Source organism: Falco rusticolus, chromosome 2, assembly GCF_015220075.1.
Source record: "Falco rusticolus isolate bFalRus1 chromosome 2, bFalRus1.pri, whole genome shotgun sequence".
NCBI lineage: Eukaryota > Metazoa > Chordata > Aves > Falconiformes > Falconidae > Falco > Falco rusticolus.
The window spans coordinates 18,805,739-18,819,453 of record NC_051188.1 but is presented as its reverse complement, the minus strand read 5'-3'; the positions used below and the strand labels follow the sequence as shown (position 1 = coordinate 18,819,453).

The following is a 13,715-nucleotide window of genomic DNA, read 5'->3' as shown; positions in this document are numbered from 1 at the left end:
CACACGGGGTGGCAATCGTGCCTCTGGGATGACCACAGGAGGTTTCTCAGTCAGTCACCTTGGGGCGGGGGGCTGGATTTTGCTCTGGTGAGGATGATGATGTTGTGGAAATAGCAGCCTGGTATTTACCCGTAGGTGAAGTATTGTTGCAGCAGAGTTGTATGATGAAAAACGCTGTCCTGCAGGGAAGGAAAGCGTGAATTCAATCATGCCTGTGAATACACAGAGTGAAAGAGCAGTGCCAGGTCTGTAAGGCAGAAAGCAACTTGGTCACCACTTAAAGTGGTTTTTTCCTTCCTTGTCCCTGCCACCTCCATGCTATTTTCATACTTGGTGGCTGGCCACTGGTTTTGCTGGTCCTTGCAGAAGTTCATCATGGGTCTTTCCGCTAATTTCACAAGTGCTCTTCACATTTGTGGCGGCAGCAGGGTCTGGGTGTGAAGCAGCCGGGCTGCAGCCAGCCGGGCTGGGCAGGTGGGCATGTGGTGGCTGGGGTGTGTGCAGCCCCAGCTGCAGGGGGCAAGAGCAGGAGCCTACACACGGTTTACATTTTTTTGCCCCGTTTCTGCAGTGGCATGACTCAAGTTCTGCTACCACTTTGTTTTCCATAGTGGATGTGCACTGGCAAGTTGGTGGATGACAGCCTGCGTGCCTCCCCAGCCCTGGCAGCTCCTGCGGTGGTGCTTGCCGGGAGGGGGTTGTCCCACTGCATTAAAGGTCAAAAGGAAAGGGGGGGGGGTGAACAAGTTAACTTTCATGGAGTCTGATCCAGGTTTAGAATAGGGTAGCAGCCCCATTTCCGGGCAGCACGTGGCACGCTAACACTTCCCATTTTTACCGTGCTGACGTTTTCCTTTCTCTGAAACAATTGTATAGATGCAGCCCATGCCAACCGTGAGCAGCTCTGCTGTGTCCCCTGTGCGTGGCGTTTCAGTGTTAATTAAATGACTTTGTAGCAGAAGGCACCAAGAGAAATTGACTTCCTCTTGTATACAATAAATGGATAAACAAACACGACATCATGCCTCTCTGCAGTTCCTGGAGCATCTGGCTCTCAGCCGTGGTGGCCATGACGAGACCATGCAGAGGCTCAGCCCGTGGATGCTGGAGCAGGTCAGTGCTGAGAATCACCGTGGTCTGCACCCTCCCAAAAAAAACATTTCACTGGGGCTTACCCCAGCAGGTCAGTGGTTGTAGGCACTCTGTGTGGCTCATGCCAGGGTCACCGACATCTGCTGGAGCAGCCAGAGGTGCTGCTGTGGTCCGTGAGGTGGCTCTAGCAGCAGGGCAGCTAAGAAAGCACACTGCCCCAGACGGGGAGTTTTCCTGCTGAAACAGCATTTCTAATTTCTGAAATTAGCAAAATACAGATTAAAATCAGTTTAAAATTAAAGTTAGGGCAGTGAAGCTGGGGAAGGGGCTGGGGCACAAGTCCTGTGAGGAGCAGCTGAGGGAGCTGGGGGTGTTCAGCCTGGAGAGGAGGAGGCTGAGGGGAGACCTTATCGCTCTCTGCAGCTGCCTGACAGGGGGGTGTAGGCAGGGGGTGTGTGTTGGTCTCTTCTCCCAAGTAACAAGTGACAGGACAAGAGGAAACGGTGTCAAGTTATGCCAGGGCAGATTTAGATTGGATGTTAGGAAAAATTTCTTCACAGAAAGGGTGGTGAAGCACTGGAACAGGCTGCCCAGCGAGGGGGTGGAATCACCATCCCTGGAGGTGTTTGAAAAACATGTAGATGCAGTGGTTAGGGACGTGGTTTAGTGATGGACCTGGCAGTGCTGGCAGGTTAACAGTTGGTTCTGATTATCTCAAAGTTCTTTTCCAACCTAAATGATTCTGTAATTTTAAATCCAGGTTTGTGCATGCCTGAATGCTTTGTATAGGTGGATGAAAACCAATTTCCTTCTCCCTGCCTCCCAAGCACCCCTGGCAAGACCCCAACGCAATTTTCCCCTTATCAGGCTGTTGGCCGAGGGGCGGAATATCCAGTCACCAAAGCTGCAGCTCCAGCTCCAGTTCCAGGGTGCAGTCGGGGATCTCTGTAAGGTGAGTCCACCTGACATAAGGAACCTGCCTGGCGAACATCCATCACCAGCTCCTCATCCCCCATGCTCCTCTGGCTTATGCTTTGCCCAGCTCATGTAAATTAATAGTGGCTTTTAATTTCCATCGTAGCTACCAGCTGCTCTTGAGAAGTTCAACTGGGGGGGGGGGAGGGGGGGAGTGGGGCAAGAAAAAAAACAACCCACAACACCAACTCTTACTATGGAGGCCATTAAACAGAGGGATACCAGGAACATCTGCAGACCTACACACACGGGGTGCACACATGTATGTCCCAGCACCTGGCTGTTGGCTGTGGTGAGAGTGGGGCACCCCTGCCCCTCAACCCACCCCTCTGCAGGGCAGAACTCCCATGAGAACTGGTCTCCTGGGTCTCCTACAAGCTGGTTTTAGGCAAGTCCTCCTGAGCCTGGAGCCTCTTCCAAGCTCTCCTCGGAGGGGCAGGAATTTCACACCCCCAGGGATGGGCAGAGAAATGCAGGGCAGCAACTCCTCCCTGGTGGTGGCTGAAGGACTCCGGGAGCCTGCCGTGTGGTTGGGAAGGCATGGTGAAACAGGCTGTGTGACAAACCTGCTCAGCAGAGGAAATTTCAATCATTTTCAACACTTCTGCTGCTCCTTCTGCCATGCTGGGTGTCTCAGGAGTGGGTGCTGGGGTTACCGAGCACAGGTCCTCTGTTGTTGCACTGAGAGCAGGATGATGGTGGCATTTAATGCATGTGCTCTTGATGTGCCCAGCTCCTTGCCAGCTTTTTCTCTACAGTCACAGCAAACCTTTGGAGTGAAGGGGACAGTTCGTGCACTGGAGCAGAAAAACTCTCATCCCTTTCTTCAGTGCAGAATGAGCTCAAAGATCCTGTGAGGCTGAAGGACGGTGCCCAGACCAGCCAAAGAGATGCTTTGTCCTGCTCAGAAATGGTCTAGCAAGGAGCCTCCCTGTGCGGTTGTACAGCAGCCTCTCTTGTAGCTCCTCTAGACAAGGTCATGCAGGTTGTCTAGTTCAGGTTTCAGCTCCAGGATGACTGACAGAAGCCCTTCACCTCTGAGGTAACAACGCATCAACCTGCATCAGGAGCTGCTGTGATGCCTGTCAGGCTCACATGGAAGCAGTTTCAAGAGACGTTTGTAACCTGATAATGACTCAACTCGCCAAGCCTGTCTTGTATGATGCAGGCAAGCAGGTCCTCATGGGACTAGAAGACTTGACTGAACTGGGGAAACTCACTTTCCTTGATCAGCCCAAAGGAGAACTCAGAGCTGTGCAGAGGCTTGGGCAGTGGTGCAACTGCCATCCGAAGAGACCAAACCAGACAACATAAGCACCATTGGTGTCTTGAGCAGAAAAAGGCTGGGTTTGGTTGGCATTCTTGAAGCAATATCACAAAATGAAATCCAACCTGAGCCGGCAAACCACTGAAGAAACCAAGGTGTCCAGGGACATCCCAAATCACACTTGCCTCTTTGCAACTCCTCTGAATCATCCAGCATACCGGTTTCCTCAAAAAAATAAAGAATAAGCATGACTGTGGTAGCGGCTGTGAGGTCTCGCTAAACAAGGAGTTACAGCTGGGGGTACTGTTTAAACCAGTTCCTCAGTCAGGATCAGCTTCAGCACTTCTACTGTGCTTCCCTCAGTGTTTAATGTGGCCAGGGACATGCTGTATGCACTGTATGGGACAGAGCAGGTGGATCTGCACTTTTGTGTGCTGCAGTGAGCTGCGTGCAGCATCACAACCACAAACATAAGCCAATGAGTTCAGTAATGAAGTAATTTTTAGGGCACTTGTGGCTGAAAGCTGGCTGCCAGTGGGGCTCTGGGGGTGCTTGGCCCCCTCAAGGGAGAGAAGAGCAGGATGGTCACCCGGCATCCCCCACCAGGTACCATCCCGCAGCTTAAGACCAAGAGCTGGAGCATCCTACGGTCGGGAGTCAAATAGGGAAGCAAGCAATGCAACCAGGGAAGCAGCAACTATTTTTTTTTTTACAAGAACCAACTTCAGTGTACTAAACAACTAAATAACAGAGAAAAGTTATAACCTGTTAATTAGATCTTGTACTGGGCTTACAACCTGTGCTCTGGATGTGCCCCAGGCCCCGTTACTCTTACTCTTTGCAGGGACAACAAGCTGATGCTTGTGGCAGGGCCTTGGGCATCTGCTCAACCCCACCTTCTGCTCCTCAGCTCTCTGGATTTACAGCTCTCAGCTTTGGAGCAGCATAGCATCAACATGTCTCCCACCTGCGGTTTGCTTCTGCATCTAAAATTCATGAAACGTGTTTTTTCTCTGCCCTTGTCCTAAGCAACGCTTTCCAGAGAACAGCAATTTGCAAGAAAAGCAACCTGTCATCTTAACTCATCTGGGTGGAGGCTGCAGGTCAAGCAGAGCAGGACAGGGTCTTCAGCCAGCCCTACTCAGCCTGATAAATACAGCAGAAGTAATTCGCACCTCTGAGACCATGAAGTGAGTCCGTCCTTTATGTGTGCTTTGGGGGATGGAGCCTCTGCCCTCCAAAATTGCATTTTCTTGCCAGGTGAATTATATGATACTGTTTTGAAAAGTGTGCAAATGATGCTATTTAATTTCCTCATCTACTAAAAATAGAAGATTTCTGGATCTGTCATGTGGAAACACAATGTAAATGCTTTAGAGAGACTTTCAGCAGCTGCTAGAGAAACCAACAGCGCTGCACTGTGCAGAGCAGCAGCCAAAGAAATCTCGGCTCTGGTCATCGATCCATTTTTTCTTTCTGGAGACGTGCTCACCCACCCCGAGTCCTCCCCCTGTTTACATACATGCTTTTTGCTCAAGCTCCAAGCATTGATTTACTGAAAAGCAGTTGCCACAGTTCAAACAGCACTTCAGAAAAAATGATGTATTTCCACGCAGCAAGTGTGAAGGCTCAGCTGAGCTGATGGCAATGGGCACACCTGGGCCAGCAGTAGCACTGCCTGACCTCTGATGAGGCACGAGGGGGCCGAGTCCAGTAGCAGATCAGAAAAATGCAATGCACGCAGAAAATGGTGTGTTACAGACCAGGCAGCCTCATGCTGGAGCTTGCAAAGGAGCCACCACCCGGCACCGAACAGCGTACCAGCAGCGGCACGGGCAGCACCGGTATTTCCTGGGATGGGAAGCACCTGCTGCCCCTCACATCACACGCACGCAGCCTCCCGTCACTCCTCCGCTCTGCTGCCCTGTGCGCGGCCGTGGCTCATGCACACCACGACGACTTTTGGGGTCAGCATCCCTGGAGGTACACTGCTGTAATATTTCCACCCAGCTGCTGGGGAGGGACCTTTCCGTTTCACTCCAGCGCCTCTGTTCGCCCTGGAAGGAGGCACAGTCATATGATACGCTCATGCTGGACACACTAAAACAGCACATGCTCACAGCTGTGCGAAACATACGCATGAAGCAAATCACCAGTGGTCACAACTGATGAAGGGCAACGCTACGCTAGGTTGTTTTTTTCTTTAGGCCAACTGCTCATTCCATCTGCATTTGTATCGCTCTGCACTGCAGGGCTGGCAGGCTGCTCTCGCACCTGCACACGGGGCTACGGGGGGAAAGAAAAGGGGTCCCAGCAAGTCTGGCACGCTGGCCCTAGAAGGTGATGCAATTGTGCAAAAATACAATTCAACAGCTCCATGTATTCCAAACAGTCGTTTTATCACAGCTTATAGCAGCTTCTGCTGTACCCTTGCACTCTATCTCTATTCTATTGCATAGGTTTCTATTCTATTCTGAATTCTGTTCTATTTACCCTACAATATTCTGAGCTAGGCCACTCATAATTGTGTGATGGAAGACAAACAGATGTGTAGCAGTACTTGAAAGGAGACCAGGTCCATTGGCACAAAGTCTAAATCCAAATTCTGCTACTACATGACTGATGCGGCTATTCAACCCCAGAGTTTTAGTTTTCTTAGTAAGCAAAATGAGGGGAAAGAGCCTATTAAATATGAATTACTACATTACAAATTAACTGACAATCTATCATTGTTTATAGGTTTTAAACTCTGTTTAAATTTACTCAAAGTGAGCAGTTTTGTCATGCAGGTTGCAACACAGAGCTGTCTATAACTCACTGCTAACTGCTCTTGAGACTTTTTTCTTTTTTTCATGAAACAAAAGCAGCCCATCAATGAGGAAAATGAATCTTTATTTTTTTTCTCTAAAAGCAGAATCCATGTACATGGTTTTTTGTATGGTTTAGAAGGTGGTTTTAAGATGTGAATAGTCACATCACAGAAATAATACAGAACAACCAGTGAAGGAATGAAGAGCCAGTTTGACAATTGCTTTATCAAGTAGCCCAAACATTATTAACTAATTGTTTTGGGGTTTTTTGCCAGAAAGGACTTCAGGACAGCATTAAAATCTCACCTACTCAACACAAGTACAGAGATAATGAGGGGAAAAAGAACTACAAAACACAATTATTGCTGCTGTATCTGCAATTCTGTTTCCTTGCAGGATGTTCTGTAATACTCCGGTAAAACATTTTTTAAATACCAGTTTCATTAAGAATGTCATGCAGATAAAAAAAAGTAACCAACCAGCCAACCTAATGTAGTAAATTAGACTTCATCTGAGACCAAAAGAAAAAAGCTACAAAAAGCGGAGAGGTTTTGTTTTACAAGGTGAAGAGTAGATTGGAACACCAAGGATGGATGTGCTTAAGCATCCAAGTAGATTTGGTTTGTAGGTGTTCTCAAGGACCACAAAATGCAATCCTGGCCAAAAGACCTGCCAGCACCAGTGAGATCTCACCTCCGTCTGGGAGCAAGTTATGCCAACCCTTTAAGACCTGAAAATGGAAGCTGGAAAATTATTTATAGCATACCCATGACCATGAGCAACGCGCTGTATTTGATATAGTGCCTTTATAAACATCTACTGTGTACTTCATGTGTACTAGTGTATTACCTTGTAATGCACTGCAAGGAAAACCCAGCACACGGTACGATCATTCACATGCAAACAGACATTTAATGTGTGATCAGGTGACTAGATCACCAGTTTCTGACAAAGCGTTAAGATATATGAAATGTATTCTAGAACATGTAAAGATGAAGTCTAAACATCTCATGTTACCTAGCAAAAGGTTAGCTGGAACAATCATTTAACACAGATGATTTTAGGATTAGTTACACGGTTAGTCTAAACAATGTGCACATACATATTTAATTTGAACAAAATTCTTAAACTATGCTTCTCTAAAGTTTACAAAGTATATAAAATGCATGATTTCACATTTATAAAACCACAGCCCTTTTCTAAAAAACTAAACAAGGCTATAGACTTTTGTTTTAAGTTTAAACGTACTGTTTTTTCTTTTCAGCAGTTTTAGTTCCTATGATAAATAAAAAATATAAATGGCACTCCACCACGGCCTTATAATGCATGGAATAAATTATCAAGAGTCACACTGTAAATCAAAATAAATAATTTCTAAATTATTTTTATTTTAAAAAATGGTCTCTTTTTAATTGCACAGTATTTTAAATTTTCAGTAGCAATGAAAAGTCAGTTGGGTATTTTTCTAAATGCTCCAGAGAGTATGAAAGCATTGTGTCTCATTTTTCAAGCTTTACACATCAAAAACACCTTGGTCAAACCATCAACTGATGAAACTGATAGATGTTTCAGTAGTCTCTTACTGCAGCAAGATGCTGTGCTCTCTCTCACCCTAGGCGTTCAGTCCTCTGGTGCTCACCTTACCGGGGCGAGCGCCCCCAGCTTTCCATTCCAAGTGAGGTACTCTGGTTTACACTGATAGCTTTGATATTTTTGGAAAAGTGTTAGCTATGACTTTCACAGCAGAAGATCATCAACAGCTCAACAACAGTCCACATACTCCAAGGCTACAAAAGTCTCCTTCCTTCAAGGGCTTCCCCAGAGTGGCACGCCTTCTTTTTGGGGCATCACATGAACACATCAGGCTTTTGGCTCTCCCCAGAGCTATTCTGCAGTGGAGAACCCGGCTACAATTCAGACGTACCAAAGAAAACAGGACACCTGAAAAGATACCTATCTTACCTCAGACTATTAACAGTAGTCTTAAACCCACTTGCCAAGTACCTGTGAGTGTGATACACGCACATGTACACGTTTTTTGTTTGTTTTTGTTTTTTTGGGGTTTTTTTGGTTTGGTTTTTTTTTTTTTTTTTTTTAAAAAAAGAGACAACGAAGTCATTAATACTGTCATAGCCCGGGAATATTTAGCTCCAAGTTAGGTATCCATGGGACATATTTTAGAACTCTAAATATTGGCAACACATTGTGTACAAAACATTTGTAGACAGATGCCTAATGTGAATGTGCATTCAAAATACTGTGTATCTATATACTATTACTGATGTAGCTGTAATAGCTTGAGACTGTATCTAAAAATAGGGAGTTTCTGCTAAGTATCAAACCAACTCTCAAGTACCGAAGAAAAGGGAAAGTGTTGCCCTCTTCTTAGTGTTGGGACAGGCCTAACTTGAAGGTACTTCATCCTTCACTGCAATTCTAGCACTCAGCTGGGGCAAAGACAGTATCACTGAACCACCTCTATTGTTTAAGTAACACGGGATGTTACTTTCACTTATTTGCATCAATGCAATTACGTTGACAAATGTAGTATTTGAACAGTATCATTGCGTTCATGTTTATTACTGGTGCCCTCTCCAAAGCCTGTTAAATACATAGACTGATCTCTTCACCGTGTGGAGGAGCTCACAAACAACTCCTCATTCTCTCTATTATCACAGCAAAACCAAAGGAAATACCAGCACCAATGTTTTGTCCACAGTAAATTTGCTTTACCCAACATAACAGAGTCTAAGAGGAACTAGCATATCATTGCACAACATCAAAACCCACCAATTTACTTCTACTTTTAAAGCATTTTCAGTGCTTGAGTACAAAGCACAGAACCTATTACAAGAATTCTCTAGCAATCACCACACTTTCAGGGATTCAATACTGCATTAAACGTATGTGGAGGCAATCAGTGCCATGATAACCCAGGCCTGGCCACTGCAGCACACAGCCCCACACGTCTCCTCACACCGTTTTAACAACGTGGCTAAGCCTGCTGAGCCAACACTCTAGGCCAGACAGCTTCATGTACATGGTAGGAAGCATTCTGATGCTCATGCGATAGGGAAAAAGACAAAATGCCTCTATTACATACACGTTTCTGTTCATGCTTAAAGGAATTCAACTTTCGGCAGAAGTAAATTCCTACATAAAAAATAAATGTAGAAACCCATTAAAAAACACAAATATAATACTTGCATTATTAAAACAGATGCATCTACACTATGGTGTAGTACTTGAGTGTAATTCAATTTAAAAAAATCTTAGTGTACAACTAAGATGAGACCCATTTCCCAGTCCAAACCTCAGCATCAGCGCTGCATCGACCTCTACATTAAAACACGCTCTACAGATCACGACCATCCAAATCCAGGGAAAAACTGTTGCGACAGGTGAAGAGGTCCTCTCCCTAAACAGGTAAAGCAGGACAGATGGCATAGAGCCCCTCTGGTACCGCCGCTGGGACAGGCAATGGCAGATCCCGCAGCACATCAGCAGTGGAAGCTGCACGAACACTACGTCCTGAATTGGTTTGCTGAACATGGTTCAGATTATTGGATATGTCTATAAGCACAATGCTCTTTAGAAGCATTTACTGTATACCCAAACCCTACTCGCTGCAACACACAGTGTCACACAAGTAGTGAAAACATCTTCGTATTCAAAGGTGCTTGGACATCATTTTCAGGCAGCATTTTACCTTTATTTTAGTGAGTTCCCACTACAAAGATTTTAGAGGGAGGAAGAAGATGCCAATAGTTTCTTTTTTCTTTTTAATATGTGAAATTGAGACAGACAGCTATCTACTTTTACTTGCCTAAGTCTACTCTATGTCTGAAATATCTAATTTTTAAATAAGGGATAAAATGTTGCCCAAAAGACTAGTTATAGTTATACATTTGTGTTTCTACTACATCTACAAATCAAAATAGTTCTCAGTTAAAAAGATACAATTTGTATCAACAGTAAAAGGTACTTTCTGGTTCTTCAGGGCCTTACTTTAAATTCCAGCAAGTGTACCAAAATTATCAGCAGTAATAGTGTAAACTTGTGATTTTTTTTTTTTTTAATGCTGAACATCATTACAATGGATGGAAACCTAAAACTGTCGGCAAGTATATCTGACATCAATTGCAAAATCTATTTCTATTATATGTGTATATATATATATATATATATATATATAAAAGCTTACGAGGTGCTAGTAAAACCCATGACTTAAAACCAGAAATATCCCTTACTAATACTAAAACAGACTTGGTTTGTCTGTTTCTAAAACTACACTATTTGTGGCAAGAATCAGGCCTAAATGATGCAACAGACCAAAAACTAACTTCAGGAACACATAACAGTATCTTCTCTCTCTGCAACCCTCCCCTCCCCAGGCAAAACAGAAAGAAAAAAAAAGTTTAAGTTATTATTTTGAGCTACAATATCATTACCATAGTGCAGTTAATAATGTTGCATATCCTCAACACACAAAACCTTTTCAGGCCAGCCTTGATAAATAGCAAGAAAAATCAAAACAGTATCTTAAATACAAAATTGCATTGAGATAATTAAATTCATTTAAAAACAGGTAAATATTTTATGAAAAGCATATTTTATCCAGTACACTTGTGCAGCAATACAAAGAAAAAACCCCACATAAAACAGCTAAGCAGGACCCTACAATTTCAGGCCCCCTTCTACTGACCAGAAATACACACAGCTTGGTAACAACACACGGGAACTGAAACAGGGTGGCCTGGTTTGGGGAGGTTCTGAGCATCTGCAGCTTCTCTTCAGTTCAACAGGCGCTGCAAATTCTCAGCACCTCTGAAAATCAGGCAATAAGGCTTTTCTCTTACCCATAAATTAGTGAAAAAAAAAATTTTTTTCCTTGTCTGATTGCATTTGATTTTACTAATCGAATGCATCAACAATACAATTAACTATTTAAACAAAACAAAGCAAGCAATGAAAAGTGCCATACTATAAATTACCAATATATTGTTACCCATTTCACTGTTTAACTGGTAACTCAATTATTTGTTTAAAAAAAAAATGAAGTCAGTGCTGTAGTAAATCTTTGTTTCCTATAAAAAGATGATTATAGCACAAAAAAGCTCACAAAAAACAAACATACACACGGTGTTGTAAAAAGTTCAAAAACTTGGCTTGAAAAATTGCGTGCCAGAAATAGCAAAATCCTCTTTCTGCAGGTTGTTTTAATACCACGCAGCCCAAGGACAAAGACCCAGCAAGTTAAAAACGAAAACAAAAATCCCAACATGTAACAAGGATAGAAAGTGCTGCATATAAACCCCTGATGCACCAAAGATTATAACCAGAGACCACATTTTTTTTTTTTATATATATATATATATAAATTTAAACTGGAACATTCTCCAGCTGTGAAAATAGCCATTTAAAAATTTTCAGACTAGAACACAAAACATATCTGGTACTTCTGATGCATGGGGCTATACACACAGACTCCATGATACAGTATTTCACATAAACGGATTACTATATAACCTCCTTGCTGAGAAGGAGATCCCAAATGCTATTGTAGCAAACCTCCCTCAGCGTTAGAGCTGAGCTGAAAACTACTAGACACCACAAAGATGCATCATCTCTCAATAACCTAGCTGAGATTTTTCCACTAAGATAGCTGCAGCGAGCTGCTGAGCGTCCATCACGTGAGGGTTCTTCTTCATAACGATCCTCACAAGATCAGGGGGGAAGATGTTGCAGAGGTTAATGTAAACCTTCTCCCGGGTGTCTTGGTGCCTTGGAGGGTCTTGAGGAATTCCACAGTAAGGTACGCGCCAGGTCTGGTCCTGCTGTTCAGGTAAGCTTTGGAAGGCAAACTGCTCGTAACACGGCTGTGTGGGGTTACTCGGCAAGGAGTAGGTCTGGCGGTAGCCATATGCATCCAGCCCATAACTCTGCCTATCCCAACTTCCAAGCCCGTCTTGGCCAGAATAAGGCTTTCTGTGTCTTAATGGAGAATTATCATATAAACGCGAGTCTGAAATGCTGTCTATTCTCGTGGACACGAGGGCTCTCCCCAGATGCATGGTCTTTGAATGTGATGAACTCTGAGACGCAGAGTAGTCATTTGGACAACTAGAACGAGCACCAACTGTGGGATGCTGTAGATGCACAGCCATGTATGGAACTGGAGGTTTGTGGTGATGCTTTGGTTCTTCGTGACTATAGCTTTGCACTCGTGTGAGAGGTTCGTGGTAGCTCTGTAGGAAGGGCTGAGTGTTAAGGCGGCCATGGGAGTGCATATGTTGGCACTTCAAATTCTCATCTAGCTGCGGGTCCGGCGAACTCATGTAAGAGCGATCACTGTAACCCACGTACGAATCACTACTGCCACAGCTAATGCTCCCTTCGCTGCTGCAATCAGAAGCTACAGAGCTAATCCTATAATCTGTGTCCAGGGAGAAGCGCCTTTCAGGACTACGCGGACCAGATATACTTAGATTTGAATACGCACTCAGCATAGAGTAATAACCTACGTCCACAGGAGACTCACATTTTGGATACTGGTCATAAGGCATTGGCGTTCCATGATTTTTGGTTGCCATCATCACTGCAGGATACTGTCCCTGTGGTCTTTGATCCTGAGGTGGAAAGTGAACTCCAGATGGAAGGCCGTTAGTTAAAGGTGCAGTACTTTGGGATTTTGCAGCAGAGGAACTTGGTATACTAACTAAAGAAGGTACAGACCTGGTTTCCAATTTGTTTTTGGTGGGAAGCTTTTCCTCTAAGTCTTGATAGACTTGAGTCCTTATACTAGGATCAGATTGCCTCTTTGGAGCAGCACGCTTCAGCTCAGAAGTGCCGTCATTTTTAGTGCTACAGGGAACACTATTGCTTTTTACCAGTCCTCCTTCACTTGTAGTTTTGGCAGCTGTGTTTCTAGACATGGCACGAAGTTCATCAGCTACAGACCGCTGAGGCTGATTTCCTCTTTCTGGATGATAGTATTTGCATTTGTGCCCATAGGTACATTTCTTCCCTATGAATACAAACATAATCAGATAAAAAAACCTTCAACCAAACTCTGTTAATCATCAAACAATGGAAACGCTCCTCATTTAAAGTTTTACTGATGATTTGAAAAATCTTGCAAATGGTTTTGTGTGACAGGGTGAGATCTAAGATCTCCTCTTGTATTGTGGAGAAAAGGAGGCAGTGGCAGTGTGCTGCAGGTCGTACTCTAGGAATGCAGACCAACACTATCAGCCACGTTTTGAGCTGAATGTGACGCTGTCAGCATGTCTGTACACACCTGCTCTACTGGGCCAAGGAGATATAGAGCAGAAAACTTAATAGGAAAGTCCCACAGAGTCGTAACACCAGCAGGTTTCAGCTCAGTCAAGATGGTGGTGTTCCCATAGGGATACTCAATAGCTAAACTTGAGACAGCTCCATCAATTTTTTGGAAGAAAACTTGGATGTCTTATGACCAAATCACATTAGAAAAGGGTTTTCTGAAGCCTGCAGAATTTAGGTGCTGGTTTGGATCTATTCCTATGAATGATTAATAGAGTTGTTCCTTT

General features: G+C 44.2%; 1 protein-coding gene across 2 annotated transcripts in view; it reads right to left on the bottom strand.

The window, feature by feature from the left end:
- Positions 1-6,205: 6,205 nt before the first annotated feature.
- The window catches only part of ZC3H12C (zinc finger CCCH-type containing 12C), a 45,717-nt gene continuing 38,207 nt past the window's right edge, over positions 6,206-13,715 (bottom strand). For both annotated transcript variants that reach the window (XM_037377000.1, XM_037376999.1), the window contains exon 6: positions 6,206-13,171. In XM_037377000.1, coding sequence (XP_037232897.1) covers positions 11,775-13,171 — 1,397 coding nt within the window. In that variant the 3' untranslated portion in view covers positions 6,206-11,774. The remainder of the gene's footprint in view (positions 13,172-13,715) is intronic.